The sequence below is a fragment of the Catharus ustulatus genome, chromosome 2 (genome assembly GCF_009819885.2).
Source record: "Catharus ustulatus isolate bCatUst1 chromosome 2, bCatUst1.pri.v2, whole genome shotgun sequence".
Lineage (NCBI taxonomy): Eukaryota > Metazoa > Chordata > Aves > Passeriformes > Turdidae > Catharus > Catharus ustulatus.
Genome location: NC_046222.1, coordinates 58,818,998 through 58,845,799, shown reverse-complemented (window position 1 = coordinate 58,845,799; position 26,802 = coordinate 58,818,998). Strand labels below are relative to the sequence as shown.

Below are 26,802 nucleotides of genomic sequence, written 5' to 3'. Positions count from 1 at the left end.
TTGGCTCAGATTCAAAAACTGCTGGCCCATAAATACAAATGCATTAAACTTGAACAGCTGGGGAATTTCCAATTATCTACTATGCATTCTTATATAGGTTATAGTACCCATGGCATGAATGCATGAACAGTATTTGAAACTGCTCCTAAATCATTGCATATGGAGCAGTTCCAGTACTCATTACTGGAGTAGGAAGGTAACCTGAAATAAGTATTAATGTACTATAGTACACTAAACTCCTACAGTGCTAAGGAGTTTGTTGCTGTTGTGGGGCTTGGCCATCCTCACTCCAAGTAGATCTGGTGGTCACTACTGGGCATGAGTCAGATCTGGTAACCGGCTGTTGACATGCAACTTGCATTTGCTCAGCAGTCAGTGTTCCCTTCCTAAGAGTACTGCATTAATTTTACACCTTTTAGTGTTCACCATCCATTGGTAACATAGTATGAACAGAGCTGTGGATCATGTTTCCCAGACTTTGTTTGCATAATTTCCCAGAATTATGTTCTGTGTAAAGTGTCTGTGACAACACTTGAAGTGTTTCCATATTGATGCTAGATGCTGTAGATTTATTTTTTTTGTAGGAACTTCCAGTGCTTATTAAAACCTTTAGTATACCTTCACTCTTAAGTGACTGTCAGATTTTGTTGATTTACTTCATGAAACGATGCTATTTTTATAATTTATAATTTTCCTGTATTACCTATCTAATATTATGACCAGCACTGAAGGGAATAGCCATTTTATTTTCACTGTACTTATAAGGAGATTGCCTAATTAGTGAAAGAGAAGTGTTCCCCAGAACACCCTTCTTCTAACAAAAAATAACCCTTCTCTGTTCTGTTGGAAACTATTTTATCAAGTGTCCCAGGAAAACATTTCTAAAACAGGAAAAATACTTTATCAGAAACAAAGTATATATTTTAAATAAATTACGTATTAATTAAAATAATTAGTTCAGAACTGAAAAAGAAAAGCTGGTGTACTGTAATTGCCGTATCTGAAACTCTTTGACTGGAAAATGTAGCAAATGTACAGGGAGGGAGAGAAATTAAAATCCTTCTGCTCAGTTCTGATTCTTAAAAACAAACAAAAAGCTCTTCAGCATGCTTCATAACTTTAATAGCTCAGCTACAACCTTATGGATCTCTGGGTAATTACATTCTAATACATTTCTACGCCAGCTGCATCACTCTATCTGAGTTTTTTCCAGTAGTGCATTAAGTGATATTACTAACATCTGTTGTATATTCTTTGTTTTTTCCTCTTCACCCTAGGGTTGCTTTGGAATATTCTAGAATTTTCCTCATTTTAGCATATTTGTACATCTTGGGCACTTCTATTTGTCCATTCTTGTCTCATAAGTTCCGAACTAGGTGGCTGATTTGACAGATTGAAAGGAATTAGTAATTTTTACAAGTCTGAAGTTGTCAGGCAGGAAGTACTTTTTGAGGGCTGTAGAAAATAATAAAGAATAAATCTATCTCACAGTAGACACTAAAGAACATGGTGAGTATTTACTTATAAATGACTCAATCACAGGAAAAGTTTAAACAGTAACTTGCATCTTCTTGAAGAGTCAGATGTGAGTCTCTGATCTATATAAAATAGGGCTTTTTTGCTTCAGCCATTTGAAAGATGTTTGTTTTCCAAGTGCATCTGTTGTCTCCATGTTGGAGAAGGCAGAATCAAAGCATTTATTGCATTAGGATGGGGTAGTGGTTTTATAGTCTTTTAGGTTCTGTAAATTCATTCCTTGGTCTTTGGCAAAACCCAGGTGTTGTCTCCTGTTCAGAGAAGCTTTTATTTCTTACTGGAAGTTATCTGTACTGGAGGATGGCTGTGGTTCCTGGGGAAGTGTAGCTGCATGAAGACCCAGGTGAAGAAGGAATGCACACCTGCTCTGCTGTGCTGAACCCACTGGGAAAACACACCTTATGGCAACCTGGAATTGGCAGCTGTAATATGATACTGCTTGAAGCGTGTATGAAACTGCAGTACTGACAGAAATTGTGGAAAAGCCCTGGGTTTGTTACTTCTTGTGTAAGAGCAACATGCAGTTTGGAAACATTTAGCGTTGATTTCATTAAACCAGTTTCTTATACTGCCCCCTTCTGTGTTAGGTGCTTTTGTCTTGTCCCTGTTTAAACTTCTGTCCTTGTGTTGTGTAGAATTCAACTTTTCTGAGCAGCTCTCTGGTATAATAAAAGTGTGTGTCTGTTGTTCACTAGATTTGACAGAATTAGGATGTGAAAGAGTATTAAGTTACTGTAAGCATTGTGATGGTATATGGGTAGGTAGAGAAGCAATACTCTGTAAATCACAATAAAAACTGAGAAAAGAAACAGCAATGCAAGTTTGTCCTTCAGTAGGCACCAGCGATACCACTGTGGACTGTGGCCTTATAAGTCCTCTAGTTGTGAATAAGTCAATTAATTATATTTTGTATCAAACAGTGAATCTCTAGGGAAGGAGTTGTCCATATGTTTTTCTTGTACACAGCAGTGTTACTAGCTATCACTACATTTATCATAGTAGTGCCTACAACCCAGCTGAACTGGAAAGCCCATTTGTGTAGGATGTTCATGTAAAAGTGTAACTTTTTAATTTGTAACTATCCTCTAATGCAGCCTTCCTCTTTTAGGAGAAAGGCCAGATTGCAAAGCAGTTCTGTTATGGACAGAGTTATGGGTATGTCTTCCCAAGTTTGAGTCTTAGGTGTCAGAGTTTGAGTTTTGATTAGCATTGTCATTGTTGCTTTGAAATTTGAATTGAGAATCTGACAGCTTTTAAGAGCTTGGAGGCAAACTATGGTCTTCTCTCTGGGTTCTGAGCTGCTGTAAACCATTCAACTTTGGCATTATGTGTTGTTTTTTGTTTGACTAATATTCTGGAATTCATAGGAGAATTCTGCTTGACAGAGTCTTTGGAGATTGCCTTCTTCAACCCTTTGTTAGGAACTTGCATGATCAGGTTTTAATTTTCTACAGCCGTGGTCTCCAAATTTTTTCATCATGAACCCCATAAGTAAAGAATGTTTTAAGCATGCACTTCCAATCTATGTAATTTTTTTTTAATTATATGCTACTCTATTTATATATGTATACTATAAAGTATATGTAAAAAAAACAAAAAACAAAAAAACCCAAAAAAAACGACCGAACAAAAAAAGAACACAACTGAAAAAACAAAACAAAAAAAAAGAGATGAAAGCCAGTATTTAAAGGGGTTTTTTTCAGCAACAAAAATAATTTCTTCTCACATACCAAGCGTTTGTCTTGTGCTGTGGTGTGTTTGCCCCTCTTTGGAGGTTACTGATCTACAGGATTAAGAATTTTGCAGCCTCACAGAGCAAGGTATGCCAATGCTACACCACTTTCATTATCAAGATACCTTTTTTTTTGTCTTTATGGACAGATAGAATTTCCAGTAGTGCAGTGCATGCCCATCACAGAATCATTGAATATTCTGAGTTGGAAGGGACCTGTCATGGTCATAGAGTCCAACCCCTTGCACTGCCCAAGACACCCCAGAAGTCACGCCTTGTGTCTGAGAGCGTTGAACAAACACTTGTGCTTTTGCACCATGCCTGCAGGCAGAGTTTGATTTAAGGCTCTCAACCAGCATCCTTTAGGTCATGGTATCCAGCTAGCCGGTGACCCCTGGCTACTCTAGTGCTCTTAGCTTCTCCCTGTCTTCATGAGCCTAAGCCCAGGAGCAGTCTTTGTGCCATCTCTCTTATACTGAGAGGAGGAAGAGGTGGCTGAGAAAACTGGACACGGTATTCTGGATTCCACCTGAATAGCAGGGAATAATGACCTCTCTCAGCCCATTGGCTCTACTTCAGGCTCATACAGCCTCGTAGGCCTTCATTGCTACAGGACACGTGCTGCTGACTCATGTTGTTTTACCTTGGTGATCCAGCTGATATAATGCTGATGTGGTTTTCAGAGACTATCCTTAAGATCAGCTACTAGTCTCTTGGAGATGAAATGCTGATCCTTTGCATGTGCAGAGGAAATGCACTGAATGCACTGCCCAATGATCTCAGCCTTACAGCACTCCTTAACCCTTAGTGAACAACTCGGAGTAAAAAGCAGAGTTGTACTGTGCTTTACAACTTGAGGGTAATGCCACAGAAACAATAAAGGACCAAATCTGAAGGCATTTAAGGATTGAGTTAAATTGTTATTACCATTCAGGAAGGCAAACTTACTTACTGAGCTATGGAGTGGAAAACAGTTCTTGAGCTTTAACATCATTTAGCTTTTTGCCTTGTTAGTGTAATTCATTTCTTGAAGGTTCCTCAGGCATCAGCCCTGGAGTCTAAACAAATCGCATGCAGTAAACTTAAATACCCTCACTTTGTTTCAGCTTTGATAGACTTCAGAAAACTCTTTCAAGGTATTTTCAAATCCATATGATAATAGGGAAAATTAATAGCAGTTTAGGTGGGGGTAATGGGCAATAGGTAGTTTACAATGCAAGTCTTGTACAAAGCATTAACCTCTACAATTTGGTGGTAATCTCAACAGACCCTGTACTTTCCTTGCATTGTAGAACAGACTCAGAGCAGATTCAGTGTAGACTGAGTTTGTAGTCCTGAATTGACTTTGAATGTCTGCTACTAGTTCAGTATATGCAGTAGCAGGACAAGAAATGAAACAGCTGTTCATGCAGCAGTTGTTGCTGTGCATGAAACAGTGTAGTTTTCTAAATAACCATGCATTTAATGCTCCACCAGTAGCAAATTACTTCTCGGCCGCTTCTGTGCTTAGCAACTGAGAATTATCTCTCTATTCATCTAATGTGTCCTCTTCCTTGTCTGGTCCGTTTTAATATGTCCACAAGAATGGTGCAATGAGTAGGCCTTAAATAAATCCTTTGGTTCATCCCACATGTTATTTTACTCCTTCTGAAGGCTGCTGAATCAAAGTGCAGGGAATCTGGCAACAGGCTAGTGAATTGTTTGTAGTGGTTCTGCAGGCTGAACCTTACCTGTTGTCCAGATGCAAGTTGTTTTTCTTGTGCCCTTTTCAATACCTCATTAAGTCCTGAGTATATCCAGAAGCTGGACTGAGTAGGAGGACAGTTGCATCATCTGGAGCAGCTTTATGAGGATTAAGGCTGAAATTGCAAGGTAAGGCTGAATTGTAAAGTATGCACGTACTTTGCTTTCGGTATTTTTAATATGGAACAATATGTTCAAGAGGTTGTTGCTCAGACTTGGAACAATTAGCAGCAATTTTAAGTCAGAAAATTGGAGACATAGCTTGTGAAGTTATTCCAGTAGAGTTGGGAGGTATTTGCAGCCAAAGGCAGGAAAAACATCCTCTCCTCTATGTTGCTAAGGGAGGTAGACCTGTTGATATAACTGATAAAACCTTTTGGCAAACTTGCCTTTGACTGTCCATTTTTATTATTTTGTCCTTGTCAGAATCAACCTTTCACAGGATTGAGTTCATTCTTTTTAGTTTTAGAAAGAGCAACTTTACCTTTGTGCGTTTATACTTTTTGCTATGCCTAACTTTTTAAGCTATTCATGCCATTTTAGTTGTCTGAAATGACTCAGTCTCTTATCACTGTCATGGCTTGTCATTTCCAGACATCCTTTTTGCTTCCTTTTTTTAATTTTTTCTGAGAAAATTAAAAACATGTTCTGTAATGAGAAGCTGAGAACTGATACCTTCCCTTCCTATTGGAAACTCACATGGCGCAACAACTCTGCATTTATTGCTGATATTTAAGGACTGTCCATTCAGTTTTAATCCATCTGTTGTGTTTTTCTTTTGAAGATAAATGCTCTATAATGGCAAGTAAGATTTTAAGGTTGTTTTTGCAGTCTGCTTATTGGTACCTTTGTCAGCAATATCCTTCACCAGAAGATTTGTATGAAGTTGACTGGACATTGGTTTTTCAGTCAACCTTAATTGTATTATAGTTCTTTATAAATAACATCCAGTGTTGGCTTCAGATTATTGTTTGCTAACAGGACTTGATTGTCCCTTTTACAACACAGTATTTAATGCAAAACTTCTACTTTTCTTCCAGACCTCTGAGATTTTCCTAACCCGTTCTTTGCAAGTCTTTTTCAAAGGTCTGGTTAACTGTCTTCAAGAGGTCTTGAATGCAAGCTGCTGGGATCTGCTGATCTAAAGGCTCTGTCTGCACTCACTTGAGGTCCTTGCATTGAATGTGGTACAATTTTTTCCAAGATATGTTTATTGAGCACTTCTGCATGTCTTGATCCCAACCTTTTGTCCATTTTAGCTGACTTCTTCTCCTGCCGCATGCATTGTCTCTTTTCAAATTGATATTTTTCTTTGACCTCGTAACCAAAAAAAAGGCACCTGCATTGGGTGAGCATAGCACATCTTACTATGTGACCATATTATGTGCACTGACTTGTACAGATTGCTGCCTCCCCACTGCTGATGGGAAGAGGCTTTTGATGGACGTGTAGTATAGACCCTCATTGGTGTGAAGTTTAAACCTTGAGTCTTCGAGACTAGTTCAGTGACATTGCAGAGAAATCTGATATTGTATTGTCAAGAAACCTTTTTTTTCCCCTAGATTGATTACACAGTCTGACAGGTAGCACTTTTATTATTGTTGTAGAGGGTGTCAGGAATAACATTCTACATAGCACCTCCTGTCAGGGTTTATTGATGAGCAGTGTGCTTTGTCTCCAGAATAAATCAAATGCTTGAATCCAGACATGGAATTTAGCAGTGTCCCGGTTAAGGCACAAAAGACTGGATGCCAAAGATGGACTACCAACCTAAGCACTTGGGTGCCTGTGGGAACCTAATTTTCATACAAATCAAATCATTAAGCACCTGTGCAAGAGAATGGAAAGCTGCCTAGTAGAAGAGAACCTGGGGTCCTGGTCAACAGCAGTTGAAAATGAGCCAGCATGTGCCCATGTGGCCAAAAGGCCAGTGGCATCCTCCTGGCCTGTTATCAGCAATAGTGTGGCCACAGGACCTGTACTTGGCACTGGTGAGGCCACACCTCAAATCCTGTGTCCAGTTCTGGGCCCCTCACTACAAAGATTCTGAGAGGCTGGAGTGAGTCAGAGAGAGGCAACAGAGCTGGGAAGGGTCTGGAGCACAAGTCTGGTGAGGGAGGCAATTGAGGAAACTGGAGAAAAGGAGGCTCACTCTCTACAACTGCCTGAAAGGAGGGTGTTGTCAGGTTAGGATCAGTCTCTTCTCCCAGGTAACAAGTGATAGGACAAGAGGAAATGTCCTCAAGTTTTACCAGGAGAAGTTTAGGTTGGATAGTAGGAAAAAACTCTTCACCAAAAAAATTGGCACAAGCTGTCCAGGGAAATGGTGGAATCACCATCCCTGGAGGTATTGAAGAGATGTGTAGACATGGTGCTTAGGGACATGATTTAGTGCTGGGTTAATTGTTGGACTTAATAATCCTAAAGGTCTTTTTCAACTTAAATGATTCTAGGAATGAATGAACCTGAGACCAGATGTTATACATGTTCAGAGTTACTCCTGTCTTGGAAGACCTGAACAGGTGCTGTTAGGTTATGTTTAATTCTCACTGGTGTTCAATTTGATAGATACTTTTGATTTATGTCTAATAAATGGCCATTACACTGAGTCATAAGTTACTAATTCAGTCAAAGTGTGTGATAAAGGCAATTAGTGCTTTCTGATACAAGAGACTAGTCATTAGCATGGTGGCTTGGAAATTATGAGCTCCGTTCACCTTAAATGTGGGAAAATTCAAGCCAACTTAGGTCAGGAGTGTGTTGAATTATTGCTTGGAGTGTTGGAATTACCTTTCTGTCTGTGACACTTTAGATAGTAGCACAAAATATTTGGAGCTGTAAGACCAAGAAATGGCATGACATCAAGCCTGGTTGTAGTTGTTGTGGGAGGCGGGATGCCTTGATTCTAACCTCTGCTTTCAGGCTGTGCATTCTTTTCACATTCATTAAACAGTCATTGAATAATATCCTGGGAAGCTTACCATTAAACTTGCTGGCTTCAAAGGTAATCCAAGTAACTTTCATTAGCCCTCTGCCTACCTGCAGAAGTGGCGGAGACTGACTGTAGCCTCGAGGATTTGTTTGATGATGAGGAAATCTTTTAAAGTAAGGTAGGAATAAAAACCCCTGTCCTTATTGCTTGGAAGACCTATTGGTCTGACTAAGCAGGTCTAAATGACTTGGCATAGGCATTGATGAATTCTTAAGTAATCATAGATAGGTTTGAGTGTTTTAACCTGGGGAGATTTTTCTTTCTCCCCAACTTAAATCTTTGCAGATTATACCATGGAAGGAAATGAATCACCTAAATAATGTTAGAATGCATTTTTCTTGAAGTTCCTAATTTTACAGTAGTACAACCAGCAGTATGGGAGTAGTTAAGCTGTCCTGTATAGGTGTAGCTGTACAGGAGGCCTGTAGTGCTTGTAGTGCTTTGTTAATGTGGGAGAGCACTGTACTATGGATTTCAACCCACAGCAGAGCTACAACATCCACCCGAGAGGGCCAAGCAAGTAAAAGCAGTCCGTGAGTGGGATGAAGTTTTAGATGATGCCTCTAAAGCAAACTTCCCAGAGTAGTAAGGTGTCCCAGTTAACCAAATATCTCTAGAGGTTGGTACTGAAGTTAGTGTCATTAAGCTGTCTTTATCACTCCTTCCATTTTATTAGGTATTTTTTTCATTTGAAGTTAATGCTGTGTTGAGTAAATACCTCTGTTTATGAGTAGACAGTACATCTAAACTAGAAACTGGGAAGTCTTTGCAGGGAATTTCAGTAGGCAGAAGACATCAAGGCAAAACTTGTAAAAGCCTGTAACACTACTGGTTGTCAGACTGTATAACTAAAATTGTATTTACTTTTTTTCACCAGGCTACTGTAAGTAATGGCTAAGAGAGGCAGTTCTGCTTTAGAAATATTGTACAAGCTGCTTCTCAGCCTAATCTTTATGTCTATGTTTGATGTAAAGCACTGTTTTCAGATGCAAAATGTGATTAACTTGTGGGAATTCTGAATGTACCATTCACCCCTGGTGAATTCTTTCCATCTGTCCTTCTGTTTTGTTAAGAAATATCAGTTTCTCAATTCTTGTTGATCTAATTCTTTTTATTTCAAAAGCTAAGTGTACTAGGTCTAGCTGGGATTGAGTTAAGACCATGTAATTTAGTGATTTTTTTTAAACAAAATTAAATGCAATTTCAAAAGCAGCTTCTTAGACTTGCAGTACTTAGTTCCAGCATGGAAAAATGTTAATCTTCAGCTTTCTTGGTCTTAATTCTTCCATCCAATCTTCATATAGCACTAGGATGCAGAGTATCAGAAAACATGTTATTTGTGGCTTGTTAATATAATTGAAAGGAATGCTGGGCTGAATCCTGCTTTCTGTAACCTTGTTATGTGATATTCCTCAGAGTTAAAGTGTGTCACTGCTTTCATGGGCCTCTTGCCTCTGTGACTTTTTCTCCTGTTATCAGGTTTCTTGTAACTTTACAGTGTGTGCTAGCAAGTCCTTTTCTGCAGTATGGTTATGAGGATTACAGTTGTGTGTGGGCATTATCTCTTCCCTTCCTCCCCCAACTTCCAGCTGCTGGTTAAAGGACCACTGCTTATCAAAGTGACACAGCTTTATTTCTGAGTCTAATAAATTTTAAAATGGTGAAATGTCAGATTGTACAGAAGATGTTTTTTATTATCATTATTCATTTATTTGTGCCTCAGCGGAACATTTCCTAGTAACGAGTTGTTACTAAAGTAAGTATTTATCCATCACAACGATAGGAAAAGTGGGTTGATTATTAAAAAAGAAAAAAAAATAGGTGTCCCTGTTAGTATATTTTGGTTTTTTACCAGTTTCACATAAATAAGAACACTCTATATGTAGATTCTAAAGCAACTGTTTATTTTTTCTATTTTTTCTTTTTTTTCCTTTTTTTTTTTTTTCCATTTTTTCCTCAGTAGGCATTTTGTCAGCAGCGCCAGTCATATGAAACCTTGGTTTGTTACAAAGTTAAAAGATTCGGGTTTATTAGCTCCAGGGTAGCGATCTATCTTCTGAGGTTCAGCCGCTAGAGGGGGTGTAAACCACCCTCTGTGTGTAACTGAGGCTTGTCACTAGCTGACAAAAACACGTCTTCAGGCTTGTGTGATTGCTGGTTGTTGTGGAAACATACTTTCTTAGGGTGTTTAATTTAATAATCTTCTTTTGTTGTTGTTGTTATTATTTCTCAAGTGAGGCAGATTTTAAGGATAATTATTCAGAAATATTTATATCGTTTAACCATCTGAATAACTTTTCTTTGCAGGTGATCTTGTGAATTAGTGTACCATCAATGATGGCAGAACATCCACCGTTACTGGATACCACTTCAATTATAAGTAGTGAAATCCCTCTTCTGACTTCCCCTATTGTTAGTGGGGATGGAGCACAACAGGTAAGGAAACTGCAGTATATTTTTTTTTCCTTCCAACGGATCACTGACGTGTTGACACTGTAAAAGATCGTTATCCTTCATCTGGAATATATTTGTGCAGCTTTAGGCATACACGTGTGTTAGAGATTGAGGTGAAGGCAGAGCTGGTACAGAGATGAGATTTGTAAGAAGGAGGAAGCAGAAAACCTGTGTTGTGAAAGAACTTAATGGAAGAATGGGACCAAACAGCTGCCAACTTATCAAGCTATGATTGTGTCTTAGTTTGGAAGTTATGTGTTTGTATTACTGCATGATCTTATTAAGGCAAATAAACCTTTTCCTATGGTAGAATATAGTAGCTGAAGCAGCACGTGTGCTAATAACTATGATCTCCAGACTGATGGTTGCTTACAACTGGGTAGCTTGAATGGTGGGACTTGCTTTTATGTGCTAGTGTCTGCCTGGAACTTCTTGAATTTGTATTTCTCAATGGCAGTGCAACCATCTAGTGCATCAGCTACTCCACTCAGATTTGTGTCACTTGTTCATGATGTGCTTTGTCCCCTCATCCAGATCTTTACAGAACATTGTAGTCTTTGCCCCAGTGTCAACCACTGCAGTAGGTGACCAGTGGATGGCTACCTGCTAGACTTTGCACTACTGATCACAACATTCAAGACTGACACTTAGTCCAGTTTTCAGTCTGCCTTGGTGCCTTATGCTCATACTGTATGCGTTTCCTCAGTTTCTGTGTTATTCAAGAGAGTGTCAAAAGCCTTGCTGAAGTCGTGATGAACATTAGTTATGCTCTCCCCTCATTCACCAATAGTAATTTCACTGTAGGAGGCTATCCAGGTTTGTCTGGTATGATTAACACTTTGTGAATCCACAGTGACTACCCCAGCCACCTTTTTGTCTTTAATGCATTTGGAAATGGCTTCTAGGAAACTTTATTCACTTGTCTTCCCAGAGCTAAAGGTGATCTTGACCAGCTTCTAGCTCCCTGGATCCTTCTCCTTGCCCTTTTTTGAGGATTGCACTGGCATTTGCTTTCCTCTGTTCCTTGGGAACTTCCCCTGTTCGCCATGACCTTTCAAATATAGTTGAGACTGAGTTACTTGTTTTGCCCTCCATAAAAGTAACTGTCAGGCTGTACTGTCAACCTTACACTGTAATCATGCAAGATTTTGAGTCACACGTGAGTTTAAATGTTCTTTTGCATATATGTTTTCTTTAAAATGTTGTTCTCTTTCTCCTGCCAAGATTAAAACTGGAAAACAAGCTAAGTATTTCTTCAAAGAAATTAATCAGTGGGAGTTTGTGTAAACCTTCTGATGGAAAAAACAACATATATGCTGTTGTTGTTCTTTTTAATTTAAAACAAAAGGGCAACTCATTACAACTGCTGTCTAAAGTGGGACTAGTAGTAATCATGTATTTTAAAAAAAGAGGATTTTCATTGGGCATTGTCCATCAATAAGGAAAGTAATTTTCTTTTCTTTCCCCATTTTATGGTAACTTGTCTCCTGTTCTGTATTTCTCAATGCTGAAAAGTTGCAACTTTCATTCTCTGTCCTTCGCATCTGATACAAGATTCATGAGGAGTTAGTAAGTGCATTTGTTCAGTGGCAGGAAACCTCAATGGAAACCCTTTTCACATCTGGTGATTTAAAAGCCATCAGTGCTTTGTATATCTGAAATATGGGAAGTCCAGATTTTCAGGGACTGTATTCTGTGTCAAGGTTGCCCAGTTAAGACTTAGGCTGCAGAAAGGTCGGACAGTTGCTATGGTAGTTTTAAAATAATTTATGTTTGTTTTATACAGTACTCATAGAGGGGTAGATACTACATTTGAAAGTATGATGTATTCAAGTAAAAACACTGTAGTTTTGAGCCTTTTTCATATCTTTAAAAATATTTTGAACCTGAACATTAGTTTGCTGTATTCCATTGTTTTCCCTTGAACTTTGAAACTATAAGAAAGGAGAAGACTTTTGCCTTTATGATGGAGTTACTAATTTTTCTGTAAGTCTCTTTACTTAGCTACGGTACACACATTTTGTAGTGATTACTTCCTTGATGTATGAAAAGTACTTCTCCAGTTCCTTTTGTAACAGCATTGGTGTTGGATTGCATAAACTATAATTTAACCTGTAGAGCTGACAAAGTTTGTTCCTGCAATCAAAATTCAGACCTGATTTTTCCATGTAAAGAAATGGATATTTTCTTCTATATTCATAGTGTATAAGTTCGTCTGTAGCTGAACTAATTACAGTCATTTCACGATTATAAGCCGCACTGATTATAAGCCGCACTCCCGGGTGCCGGCAACTTTTCATTCTTCGTCCATACATAAGCTGCACCTGATTATAAGCCGCACATTACAATACAGAGTGTGATAAAAGGTATCTATTCTATCACCATCTGTTGAGGGTGGGGACAGTGATCCTTATCTCAACGGCAGATATTCTGCTAATGGACCATCCACTGAAACCAGGCAGGGCATTGTTCTTTATCTTTTCACAACCCATCCTTCCTCCAGCGAGTCATTTTCTGCTAATGGCCCACTGAGTCCCACTGTGTGACTGATAAAATTACTTCATCCATTGGAAGTTGCTCCAGCCAGGGGGAAGAGCCCAACATTTCTTACCAAGATAAAAACAGAGGTTTTGGGACACTAAGGGAGCCCCTTTCTCCACTGGACTCCAGAGGAAAACCGGATTTCTCCCCATTACCACTGGACCTCTGGAGGGAAACTGCACCTTGTACAGGAGCACTGCTCCAACTGAATCACATCTGTCACTGCAGGAGGATGCAGCCACCATTTAATGGGACTGCTACCAACACCCTGCCTGACGGTTGTCAGGTTGTACTCTGACTTTGTCAGGGTTTGGAGTTTGTTTCTTTGTAGTACTGTATTTCTATTTTAATTTCCCTAGAAAAAAACTGTTATTCCTAATTCCCATATTTTTACCTGAAAGCCCCTTGATTTCAAAATTATAATAATTTGGAGGGAGGGGGTTTACATTCTCCATTTCAAAGAGAAGTTCCTGCCTTTCTCAGCAGACACCTGTCCTCCAAACTAAAACAGCAACTTTTCATTCTTTGTCCATATATAAGCCGCACCTGATTATAAGCTGTACTTTGGGTTCGGACCAGAATTTTAGTCCAAATGGTGTGGCTTATAATCATGAAATTAATGTAGTCATAGTCAGTCCTGAAAAGGAATTGAAAACTAGTCCAAAAATTGTTATTTAGGTATTTTGCTTCTGAAAACCGGTAGAAAATTCTTTACTTACAGTAGTTTCACGAATACAAGCCGCACGGATTATAAGCCGCACCCCCGGTGCCTCGACAATGTTGCTGTCTTTGTCAATAGATAAGCCGCACCCCAAATATTAGCCGCACTTTCGTTCGTCGCGAGAATCCGTGCGCAGCTTTCACAAATTGGCCAATTAGTAACAGGATCGCGGCATAGCGGGATTTACTGGCTCGGGGCGGGGCCAGGCAGGCTCGGCCCACTCATGGTTGCCGACGGGGCCGGGTGGCCCAGCTCAGCGCCACGGCTCGGCGGGGTGGCCGGGTGGTGCTGCCGCCGCCGCCGGGCTCGCTGGCCCCCCTCTCCCGTAAGCACCGCCCCGCTGCCGCGTTCGCTCGCCCGGCTGGCAGGGCTGCCGCCGCCGGGCTCGCCGTCCGCCCCGCTGCCGCTTTCGCTCGCCCCGCGCCGCGCCTCGCGAGCGCCGCGCCCGCCCCGCGCCGCGCCCGCCCCGCGGCGCTTTCGCGGCTCGCGGTTCGCGGCGGCGCTTTCGCGGCTCGCGGTTCGCGGCTCGCGGCGGCGCTTTCGCGGCTCGCGGCTCGCGGCGGCGCTTTCGCGGCTCGCGGCTCGCGGCTCGCGGCGGCGCTTTCGCGGCTCGCGGTTCGCGGCTCGCGGCGGCGCTTTCGCGGCTCGCGGTTCGCGGTTCGCGGCGGCGCTTTCGCGGCTCGCGGTTCGCGGCGAGCGGCGGCGCTTTCGCGGTTCGCGGCGAGCGGCGGCGCTTTCGCGGTTCGCGGCGAGCGGCGGCGCTTTCGCGGCTCGCGGTTCGCGGCTCGCGGCGGCGCTTTCGCGGCTCGCGGCTCGCGGCTCGCGGCTCGCGGCGGCGCTTTCGCGGCTCGCGGTTCGCGGCTCGCGGCGGCGCTTTCGCGGCTCGCGGTTCGCGGTTCGCGGCGGCGCTTTCGCGGCTCGCGGTTCGCGGCGAGCGGCGGCGCTTTCGCGGTTCGCGGCGAGCGGCGGCGCTTTCGCGGCTCGCGGTTCGCGGCTCGCGGCGGCGCTTTCGCGGCTCGCGGTTCGCGGCTCGCGGCGGCGCTTTCGCGGCTCGCGGCTCGCGGCGGCTCGCGGCTCGCGGCTCGCGGCTCGCGGTTCGCGGCTCGCGGCGGCGCTTTCGCGGCTCGCGGCTCGCGGCGGCGCTTTCGCGGCTCGCGGTTCGCGGCTCGCGGTTCGCGGCGAGCGGCGAGCGGCGGCGCTTTCGCGGCGAGCGGTTCGCGGCGAGCGGCGGCGCTTTCGCGGCTCGCGGTTCGCGGCGAGCGGCGGCGCTTTCGCGGCTCGCGGTTCCCGGCGAGTGGCGGCGCTTTCGCGGCTCGCGGTTCGCGGCGAGCGGCGGCGCTTTCGCGAGCGCCGCTTTCGGTCGCCCCGCCGGCAGGGCTGCCGCCGCCGCCACCACGCTCGCCGGCCGCCCCCTCCCGTCTGCACCGCCGCCGCGTTTCCTCGCCCTGGCCGGCACTGCAGGCCCCCGCACCGCCGGGCTCCCCCACGCTGCTGGCCCCGATTATGCTGGGCTTCCCCCGCTGCCAGGCAGCCCCACCCGCCGGCCTTCCTGCTTCTGCCATGCTCCCCTGCACTGCTAGCCCCAGTTCTCCCGGGCTCCCCCGCCCTGCTGGCTCAGGCTCTGCCGCCCGCCCCCGACACTGCTGGCCCCGCCTCTGCCAGGCTTTCCCACCTCTGCCGGGGCCGGCCGGGCTCCAGCTTGGCTTGGGGCTGCCGCGGGCTCTCACTTCCGTGTTGGCAGCTTTTAGAATTTTGTTAATAGATTAGCCGCCCCGGAATATTAGCCGCACTTCCGGGTTTCCACCAAAATTTTGGTCAAATTGGTGCGGCTTGTATTCGTGAAATTACTGTAACTATTTTGTTTCTGTGTTGGTATTTTCCATGTTACACTAGCTAACTGTATACTAAACTTGCAAGTTTTTGTTCAGCTGTTAAACATCTGAGGATTTTTAAATCAATTTGCCCCTCCTTACATTTTACCAGGATTAACTCTTTCAATTATGGTGACTTAGGTTGTTTATACTGCATAACTGAGTGACCAGGCAGATATACACCATTCCATACTTTTCTGGGACAGTTCATATCCTCAAAATAATCTGTTTCAAATACTTGAAGTTCTGCTAGCAGTGTAAATGTGAAATAGCAGTACAAATATTTGAACACGTAAGATGAAAGGTCATATGCTTCAAATAGCGGAAGTGTCTGATCAGGTTAAAGCTGTAACTTTCCACCATGTTTTAAAACAAAACAATCCACAGAGTTAGAGGAATGTGTGAGTGTTCAGTCAGAAAACATGGGAAACTTAAGCTGTGTTTGTATGTCACTCAGCTGTTGTGGGAGATTGCCTGGTTCTCTGCCACACAGAACAAGGGACTACTGTTAGTTTCATAGGATAAAACCCACGAAAAGAGGCGAAGACCAAGCCCACTGACTCCTCCTTCTCTGTTAAGCACAGAGGTACTGCTTGCTTTTACACCTTCCCATCACTGTGCTCAGCATGAGGGGAATTGTGTACTTCTTATGTCTTGATGGTGAGTAAGATTGCAGGACGGAAGTGCGTGGGGGTTTTTCACGTAAGGGTAACTAGTGCAGTGATGCCTTAGTGAATAATGCTGGGGCTGGTCAGGAAGGATGTGCTTGATGATGGGAGTACTGACTTGGTGGAAGGAGAGGAAAAGGAGAGGCAAGAGTTTAAACTACTTTAACACACTGATGTTAAATTGTTTTGGAAAGTTGCTACAGCACCCAGTGCTGTTCCAAAATGAATCATTAAATTGCTGACACAAGTATGCAGCAGGACTGGAGTTCTGGACCTTCACAGTACCTTCCCATTAAAGCTAGCAGTTGCAAGGTGAGACATTCCTATATCACCTATGTGTCCTTTAATCCCAGAAAACATAGATAGCACTCTCAAAGTAGCCTAATACCTGTTAACCATTTCCTTTTCTCTGGGGATTGGGACATATTTCATGGCAAAGTATAGGGATAAAGTAACACTTCTAGCTTGAGAGGTTGGTCGCTTATCCTCCAAATTTTATTGAGAAGTTTAGATTTTTGGTGGGTTTTCTAAAAACCCCACTATGTGTATGTATATGTGTAGTGTGTGTGTATAAAGTGTGTGGGTTTAAGTAGATATCTGACATCAAATCTGCAAGGTAGTGTTCCTAAAACCAATTTATTTTTTAAATATTTAAACTGCTGATATTATGGTTGTTATTATTAACCTGTTATCATAGGAGGATATCTTCAGTCAGCAGAGTACTACATGGCTATAAAACAAATTAACTAATTTCCTTTTTTGGCTTCCAGATTGTTTACATTACAGCAAAAATATAATGGTGAAGATAGTGTTGGAAAATATAAATCTAGACTAGATTGCTGAATGAGTTTCTTAGGTTTTTGTTCTGGCAGTTCTTCTGAAAACCATATGGTACATTATCAAGTTCCAGCTTGCTTTGTTTTCACCTTGCTGCTGAAAATCAAGCCTAGAACTGCAATATGTTTCATGATCTTTTCCTCAAGAAGAAAAAAAATCCATGTTAAAAGTTGTTTAACAACATATAGTGTTATAACTGTTCTCACTTTCCATCATTTTCCATATTGTACTGTTTTCCTTTCTTTGTGCTTTGGTTTCACAGAACACAGAATATGTGCATGACTGCTTCTGTCCTTTTCGGCTGAGTTGCTTTTGGATTTTTTGGGGATTTTTTTGTTTTGGGCTGGTTTGTTTGTTTGTGTTTTGTTTTGTTGTTGTTGTTTGCTGTTTTTTTTTTTACTTCCCCTTTGGCTCTATTGAATTAGCAGATATGTCTAACTTCTCATTTTGGAGGTTCATTGAAGTTTGTTTTAGTTGACAATTATTTTTCCATTCTTCAATGACTTCATAGCACTGAAGCACAGCAGAAGTGTGTTCAGTGGAACTATTGGAACTCCTAGGCACATAATGCTTCAGTGCCAGCTTATGGAAGCTCATTATCAAGCTGTATTTTTCCCCTGGATTGATTAGTACTTTTGTGTAGCAACCATCACTGCAAAATATATAATCAAATTTATATGAGAAGTTCTGTATACAGAAAAATAATTTCCATGGGAGGTTTTTCCATGGTTGTTGGCTATGATTTGAAAAAAAATAAATTAAATCACAAAGAAAAGCTAAAAATATGTGTTTTGATGACGTAGGGTTAGTAGATCCTTCCTCTGTCTGACTTCATCATGTTTTTTAGTTAGGAAGGGTGAATTTTTTCTTAGTTAAGTGCGAATTTTTTTTTGTGTGTTAGAGATCAGAATTTTTTCCAATTTATTTAAACTGTGTCCGTGATTGCAGATGCATTTCAAACATGCTTTAAATTTCCTAGAAGAAGCCATCATCCTCAGCAGAAAGTGGGGATTCACAATTTTTGATGTGTAGTAATATATGAATACTATGCTGCTTTTGTTAAGAAGAAAGCAACGCCAGATTTGTTGCACAATTTATGCTACCATTCAGATATGTTTATTTTAATATTTTCTGTTTCAAAATAAATGTAGAAACCAGAGTGAAGGCTGTGTAGTTCATAGACTTTTCTGCTTCTATTTGGTATGAAAATTTGTGGAATGAAGCATCCTCATAAAACTTTTCAGTAATCGCCCTTTCTCTCTAAAATGTCTGTTTTCATGTGCATGATATGAATCCTAGATTAATTTTGGTCTCTGATACAGTAGATTCCTCCCAAGATACTTGAGGCATTCAGCCCCTGTTGAATTAATCTTTTCAGAAACTGACATTTGGGAGAACTGGATGACACATGAAAATTGAATTTCAAGTCAGTTAGTCACCGTAGGTTGCTAATACAGTCAATGGGGAGAAACAGGCATGTCCAGAAGATGATCCCTTTCATGGTGTACAAAGGTGACTAAATATCTGTACTTTTTTTTCCTCTCTCTTTTTTAATGAGGTGAGAAGGTACAAATTGCCTGGAGCTATAAGCATTGAGGTAGCTTGGTTTTTCTATGCAGCCTGTTGCAAATGAGTCTGGTTGCTGGGTCTGTCAACAGAGTTTGGAAGGGTGTAGTTATGCCTGAACAGTGTCCAGGACTCAAGCATGTCCCCATCTCTCCCCTTCTCTGTGCCATGGGACACTTAATGCTGAGTAAGCCATGACCTGAATGCCAGACTCCAAGACCTACAAAGTCACCCTAAGTGCTTACTTATGTTTCTGCAAAAGACAGCTCTTGTAACCTCTCTGTAAGTTGTGACAGAAGCATAACTGCGTTGCAAAGTCATATTTTTAGTTACAGAAACTCCACTTTAAAGTATGTGAGAATTACACACTTGGCAAATAAGTTACCTGAGGTACATCCTCTGCTAGCTGAAACTTGTTTTTTCCGTAGGAAGCATTTCTTCCTAGGGAAAGAAGACGGTAGTCGGAGTAACGTGCTTTCTAGAGTCGTGGCCAGTCCCAAACCTGTCAGTATTTTAAGAGGCATATGGACAATGCCCTTAACAACAACTTGGTCAGCCCTCAGTCAGTCATGCAGTTGGACTAGATGATCATCATAGGTCACTTCCAACTAAAGTACAGTAATTTTGCGAATACAAGCCGCACCATTTTCACCAAAATTTTGGTGGAAACCCGGAAGTGCGGCTAGTACTCCAGGGCAGCTAATATATTAACAATATTCTAAAAGCTGCCAACACGGAAGTGAGAGCCCACGGCAGCCCCAAGCCAAACTGGAGCCCGGCCAGCCCCGGCAGAGGTGGGAAAGCCTGGCAGAGGCAGGGCCAGTGGCGCGGGGGGCGGGTGGCAGAGCCCGAGCCAGCAGCGTGGGGCGGGGGAGGCAACAGAGCCCAAGCCAGCAGCGCGGGGGAGCCCGGCAACACAGGGAAGCCCAGCAGAACCGGGGCTAGCAGTGCAGGGAAGCCCAGCAGAACCGGGACCAGCAGTGCAAGGGAGCCCAGCAGAACTGGGGCCAGCAGCGTGGGGGAGCCTGGCAGCGCGGGGGCCTGCAGTGCCGGCCAGGGCGAGCAAACGCAGTGGCGGCGGTGTAGACGGGGGAGGGGGGCGAGCGAGCCTGGCAGCGGCAGCACCGCCCGGCTGGCCCCAAGCAGCCCTGCCAAGCCGTAGCGCTGAGCTGGGCCACCTGGCCCTGTCGGCAACCATGAGTGGGCCGAGCCTGCCTGGCCCCGCCCCGAGCCAGTAAACCCCACTATGCCGCAATCCTGTTACTAATTGGCAAATCTGTGAAAGTTGCACACAGATCCTCGCTACGAACGAAAGTGCGGCTAATATTCGGGTGCGGCTTTTTTATTGACAAGGACATCAACGTTGTCGACGCACCAGAAGTGCAGCTTATACTCCATGCGGCTTGTATTTGTGAAATTACTGTAGTCTGTCATTCTACTCCCTAGAGATTGAGACTTTGCCATAACTGGGTAAAGTCCATGAGCCCTCTGCATGTTACAGAATTATACACTTTGTAGAGCAACCAGAATGACATTCTCTAGAAACCAACTCAGACTATAGTTTACACATTATAGCAAAAAACAGCAGTTGGCTTTATTTTTTTCTCCCTCTCTTTTTGAAGTAGAGGATTAAATACATGGGAAAGGATTGGTGTTATAGAGATTTCTCCCACCAAGCCCTTGTCCACTACTGACTAAGTCTTTCCAGTCTGATCTAATTGAGATGTATCTTCTAATTTCTCTTCCAGCTCAAGTTTGTATTGTCACAGTGTTTTGACATACAGTGTTGCCTATATTTACACAAAACTGGGTATATAAGGTACTTTTTCAGGGTAAAAAGGGCTACTTTAGAAATTATATAGAAATCCTTAATATCTGATTTTTTTTAAATTAAATGCTCTTTTTAATAACTAGAAAACACTGTTCTTCCTTTGGCACTTCCTTTTATACTGTATTTAGGGTAAAAGAGTTAAACACATCCGTCAGTCTTAAATATTATGGGCTTTTAACTTGCTATATCAGCAAACAGGAATCTCAGCTGTCAGAAGCAATGTTAGGAAATATAAAATTCTCTTCTAGTCCATGATACATTTGGACTGTTGCAAATAGGCAGATTGATCAGGGAAGATGCCTGCTGAGGGGACTAGTCCCTGTGAAGTATTAGCTGCAACCTTAGCCCTTGCTATCCATTTGCTGTGCAGTGTGAGCTCTGTATGTCATCCACTTTCGCTTAGCATTGTGAAACTGAATTCCTAGGGACTTCAAACAACAAATAATGAAATGAGAATGATCTGATTGCAATAGTACAGTTTTTATTTTTAGAGGTTCATGTGTCTAACCATTGGCCATGACCAGATGCTTCAGAAAGTTCCAGAGTTCAGTGACTGCCCCTAACACTGCTTCCTTCTAATTTCCTGTAAACATGGATTAGCTTAAAACTTTGAAGCCCAAATGTTTGTCTGTTGCATTATCCGGATTCCTTGAGACACTGCTGTTATTCTTATGTTTATACTTTTGCTGATTTAAAGATATAATAGTGGTATTATTTTAAGTAGCAAATTTTCTGTGCACTATCCGCTAACCACAGACTGTGTCAATGCTAATGAGACAGATTGGGTTTGCTGGAAATGAGGCAAATATAAGGCAAACTATGAGAACTGAGAATGCAAAAGAGAAGAGACAAAGAAGAAGCAAGTAGATCAAAATCGTAATTATTTCTTAACACTGATGAATGAGACATACACTTGTGGAATGTAGACTGATTGGCACTGTTATATGTGGACACTAACAAGTCTTGAACATTTATCATTGACATTCAATGCAGAATTTTACATTTATCTTTTACTGGCTCTTCTCAAAAAACTTAGTGTTTTTACAGAACAAGGCTAGAAATCATCTTTGCCTGCCCTTCTCAGTGGTCAGCCTTTTCAACTGTTCATCTTCCCTGTGAAAAGAAAGGGGAGAAACACAAGTACAGTAAGAATTTAAAAACTTTCATAAATAAATTTGTTTTCTAGGAAAAAAAAAATCACCAATTCTTGGATCTTTCCAGTCTGCCTTTCTACAAAAAGCTATGAAAGTTTATTGAGGTCTAGTTTTTGAATGCTAGTGCCAATGAACATCTCACCATCTTTCCAATCTCCTTGTTTCCAGTTGCTTCTAGGGATATTCTGTTATCTTAGCACAATCCAGTGTTATGGTCAGTGGCTGACAGTATTTTGTAGCAATGGTTAAAGTTTAACTGTTTACTAATTTTATTATCCATCAGCTGCCCTTTAGAAAAATTATTCAGAGTTGCTTGGTCTGTTCTCTGAGAATACAGACCTTAGAAGCATGTCACTGAAAAGATGGCTTCTTTCACTCACTTTTCCCAAACATGCAACTGCTGTCTATGTAAGCTGAAATAGTTTGGATTCTATTTGGTTTTTTCAAAATCCCAAGCATGTACATAAATTGCAACATATTATGTAATAATTAATTCCGTATAGATTTCCTTCCTGGTCCTGAAACCCAAGATTTGCGAATGCCCTTTAATACTCATATCTTTACTATGCTTCATGAAGAAAGTTTTAAACTCCGTATCTAGAGTAGTTAGATCCTTATAGTCAGTATTAGCAGATGCTAGGGTAGACAATTGTGTATTCATGGGAAACCTATAAACTGGAATTTGCTCAAATAAATACAGTGGAAAGTGGTGTTTAAGAGTGTTGCATCATGTGACTTGGACAAAGATCAAAGTCTACAGGACGCTTCAGTAAATAATGGTGAGAAGCCTGGTTTTGTTTTTCATTGATACTAAAACCAGAAGATAATTTAGGGGGAAAAAAAAGAAAATTTTAACATTTCCTTGTAGATAACACAGAAATGTTGTGTGCTGAGTTTGCTATGAATTGGTGTAGTACAAAGCTTAATGTAAAGTTTTCAAAACTCTTTATTGGTTAGTAGCCAATGTACATGTGGAGAGAGGAAGCTTTTATGAAGTTTAAATGAAGATGGGAGACAGATCTTTTGAATAATGACTTTAAGAAATAAGTACTTGGAAGTAATGCTTCATGACCATGAAATTCATAAGCCTTTGGCAATTTAAAACAATTTAAGGTACTGTTTTAATTTAGCTTTTATTACTGATGGCAGGTGTTCCTAATATAATAATCATATACCCTCTAACACCTTACATAGATCTTTTACATTTTTCCATTTAATAGGTTTTTTAGTGATAGTGGGATTGATTATGGAAAAGAGTAGTTCATAGCCTCATTAGCTTTGTTATGATATAAGGAGCAGATTTTGAGCATACAGTCAATGGAAAAACAACTTGTGCTGTGTTTGTAACTGACATCACCTTAGCTCGACCACAGATGTGATTCCATCTGGCAGTTTCTGTGCTACTAATGAATAACAACGCTCAAGTCTTGCAGTATTCTTTGATCCAGTAGCATGTAGGAACTTACAAATACTGTTGGACTAGCCCTACAAGTGGCAGCTTTGGCATAGGTGAGATGACAAACAGATCACAGTGAGTCGGTATGGGAGCCACAGCAGTGTTAGCATCTTGAGTCTGCATTTAGTTTTCCTTGCTCACTGGACCATACCTCTACCATGTGGAGCCAACATAGATGTGATGATTTTCCTTGTAGCAAAAGATTTGTAACAAAAGATGGGTGGAAAAACATCTGCTTTAAAAACTGAAAGTAGGTATTTTTATAATAAAATGACACTGGATATGAATAACCAATACTTTTAGCCTAGAAAACTTTTACTTGGTAAATAATTTCATGCTGATCAAATGTTAGGAATATGACTTGAATTAAAAGAAAGTTACTTTTTTAGTGTAAGTAAGCTGTAGCTTTGAGTCCTTTTACATAAAAATGTCTGTGTCTTTGTACACTTATTTGTTACTTTTGAAGACATTAGATGTTACTAATGTTAGAATTTTTTATACCTTAGACGACATTTAATCTATAATCTCATGTTTTTGCATTCCAAATACCAAGACAATTTCAAAGCAGTTTTCTATATCTTGTCTGCCTATGGGTTAGGACTTAAACCACTGGTGCATAAGTGGTATTTGAAATAATTTCTCACAAGAAGAGAGGGATGTGTGTTTTGCCCTGTGTAACTGTCTTCAGGTGAGGGTGTGCCGGTGATCCCCTGCTGTTGTTTGGATTAAAAACCACAGATGTGAGGTTGCCAGAAAACGATACTGGATGTTTTCAGTTTAGCTCTGAAGTGGAGACTAATAGAGGGAAACCATCTTTTTCAGCTATTTGAAATGTCTTTAATATTAATATTTAGTAAAAGGTATTTCTGTCTATAGTATTTAGGGCAGACATATGTAAATTATAAAGCAAAGTTCAGAAACATACTTCTTTCTTTTCATGTGTCTTAGTGATGCATGGTATAAAGTAGCACAGTGTTTGAGAGAGTGCATTAGAATCCAGTTGATTATTTCTTTGCTGTTTCTTTTTATTGTTTTACAAAGTATTTTTTTCCTCCCTTCTTTCTAGCTTACTTGAGAAATGAAGTCATAAACTGTATTGCAGATTATGAAGTCAGAAGTTGGCTCATTCTGAGTTAGTATATGCTATCTGGGAATCAGGAGGCTAAATTAAAAACACAGTTATAAAATGGCATATATTTGGAAGCTTTGTTCTCTTAAACCCAAACCTTCTGTTGACTGACGTTAGATGATCCAGAAGCAGATGCTGCAGCAGCTATTTGTTGATTTAGTTGCTATGGTGACATGATACATTCATATACAGCAGGAAGCTCACTGTACGTTGGCTAATTTGATAGGAAGGAAGGCTTGAGGTAGGTATTGCTGACTATATTGTTAATTGATCCTACCTTTCACGTCCTGCCTCCACATGCTTCGTGGATGCACAGCTATAGAGGGAGGCAAAGGGGGGCTCTCCTGCGTGGCGTTCAGGTTCAGGTGCCCTGTGAGCAGGAGGGGGGGCAGTGTTCAACACATCACCGAAGATTACCTCAGTATTAAGTGAATGGAACAGATTGGAGCAGCCGGAGTGGTGCCTGTTGAATCTTCCTTCATCCTTTGTCACTGTGCTAGCACCAGTTGAATGAGAGAAATAAAAGGATGCGAGCAACAGTAAGTCAAAGTACTAAGGCTTTTGAAATGGTTTATGAGATAAAGCATGTCACTAATTAACATTTTGATTGGAACTATTAGTGGAGAAAAATGTAGTCGTTCTGAATATGTGCCCTAATGACAGAGCATAAATGTGGCTCTGCCTGGAAGTTGTGTTGTATTATATCCACCCTTTTCTAGAAATACACCCTTTTATAATCTTGTTGCAGACCGACTGTTAAAGATACGGTGTACATCTTACAAAGAGCTTCACTGTATCACCCTCTTAACAGGTTCAGTATTTTAAAATTTTTTGAGGTCAGAATGACCAGAGTATTAGCTACGATGTTTTCCTAAATTTGAAAAATATTCGAAAATTAATCTACCTTTGTCCATTTGGGTAAAAATCTTCTCATGAGTACTGCTGAGCTGATTTCAGTTGCAGTATTTTTAGACAAACCACTGCTGTCTTTTTTTTTTATGTTGATTTGTATTAGCAGTGCATTTAGAAGTATGATTTTGGTGAAGTCTTTCCGTTTTTTGTGATTGCTGCCAATCTTCTACTACTGACTCAGCACCTATAACCATATAATGCTAAATACAGATGTTTTAAGATTAATAGTAAACAAAACAAAAGAAACTACTCCTGAAACATTCTTCTCTTTCCTAGTAAAACATTTCAGAAAATAGTATTGTTTCTGCTAGTGTAGAAATGGTTTGTGATTCTATTATCTTTAAATTGTGGTTTTAAAGGTCCTAGCAAACATTTTGGAACACTTTACCCTCTTGCTTTTTAGGAAGTTTTTTTGTAGGAAAAAAAACCCCAAAACTCCCTACAACCCCAAAAAGCACACACATTCCCCAAAACAACTCCAGAATGAGGGAAAAATAGAACTTTGCTTTTTAGTAATATTCTTTTATTCCAACTTGTAATCTTCCTTGTTGTACAGGAACAGGCTCTTACTATATAGTTACATTTAAGTGTGCTTTAACCACAGTTGGTAATGTAATATACTCTTATTTCTTCATGTTATATATTTTATATTAGCAATGACTAAAATGATTGTGCCATGTCCTCACTTCCCTCCCCCCTTCACTTTCTCCTTCACGTCTTACTTCCCCGCATTTTTGGTATTTTAATGTGTCCCAGGCTAGGAATTGGCTTTGTTGCTAAACGATTGCTCTGTTTGTTTGTTATGATGTATTTATTGGTGGATCTATTAGCATTCTAGTTATATATGTTCAGAGGCTTTTAGCTTGGTCGGAAAAATTTGTCCCAGATTTCACTCATTCTGGAGAAATATGTAAATTCAGAAAGCGTAACTAACTACTTTTAGAGGAAGGTACAAAGTAACCCTTTCAGTTTCTTTCCCCTTCAGAGTGAGGTGGTGAGTGGCTGAGGAGAGAGAAGGATTCAAAATGTCCCTTTACACTGAAATTCAGTCTGGTTCCTTTGGTTTTCTTGTCTTTGTGGCTGTAGACAGTGCTAACCTAGTTCTCATGTGGGCTTATCCCACAACTTCACACATGACACAAATGTTCAGTGTATTTTGGTTTCTTTAGTCTCAGTCAGGATTAAAAAATTTAACCTTTTTCTTTTCCCCTTCAGGAGGCTGATAGTCCTTGATACCGAAGGATGGGTTTGAGAGCCAAGATGTTCTGGAGGCAGAACAGGCTTGATGATTTATTTTTCTTTATTGCAAATCAAAAATCTTTCTCTCATGTCCCAGTAACTCTAAAATTATAGTTTCAGTTTTTCAGCTAACACTTAGCTGTTTTGGAATAAACTTGTGAGTATTAGGAAAGTTAAAATTTTAAATGATGTTTTGCATTCAGTAGCTAATAACTTCTTCTACAGAAAGAGGAGCTTTTAGGTATAAAAGCATCTATTTGGACAACACAGTTTGTTACATGCTAGAAAAGATTTGAAAATTCAGCTGTAAATGCCAAACTTGTAAACAAAGTTTTGTTGTATCTGACTTGATTCTCTTGATGTTTGTGCTGGCTTAGAAGAATCAGAAACTGTTTCAGTCAGTCCTGTCTTGTTAGAAAT

General features: G+C 41.1%; 1 protein-coding gene across 5 annotated transcripts in view; it reads left to right on the top strand.

The window, feature by feature from the left end:
• FNDC3A (fibronectin type III domain containing 3A) overlaps positions 1-26,802 on the top strand; it is a 118,302-nt gene that overhangs the window by 8,136 nt on the left and 83,364 nt on the right. For 2 of the 5 annotated variants that reach the window (XM_033052039.2, XM_033052038.1), the window contains exon 2: positions 10,311-10,439. In XM_033052039.2, the coding sequence (XP_032907930.1) occupies positions 10,338-10,439 (102 nt within the window). In that variant the 5' untranslated portion in view covers positions 10,311-10,337. Of the gene's footprint in view, positions 1-10,310; positions 10,440-24,528; positions 24,771-26,802 lie in introns of those variants that run through there. The other 3 variants (XM_033052042.2, XM_033052041.2, XM_033052040.2) reach the window with 2 other exon arrangements.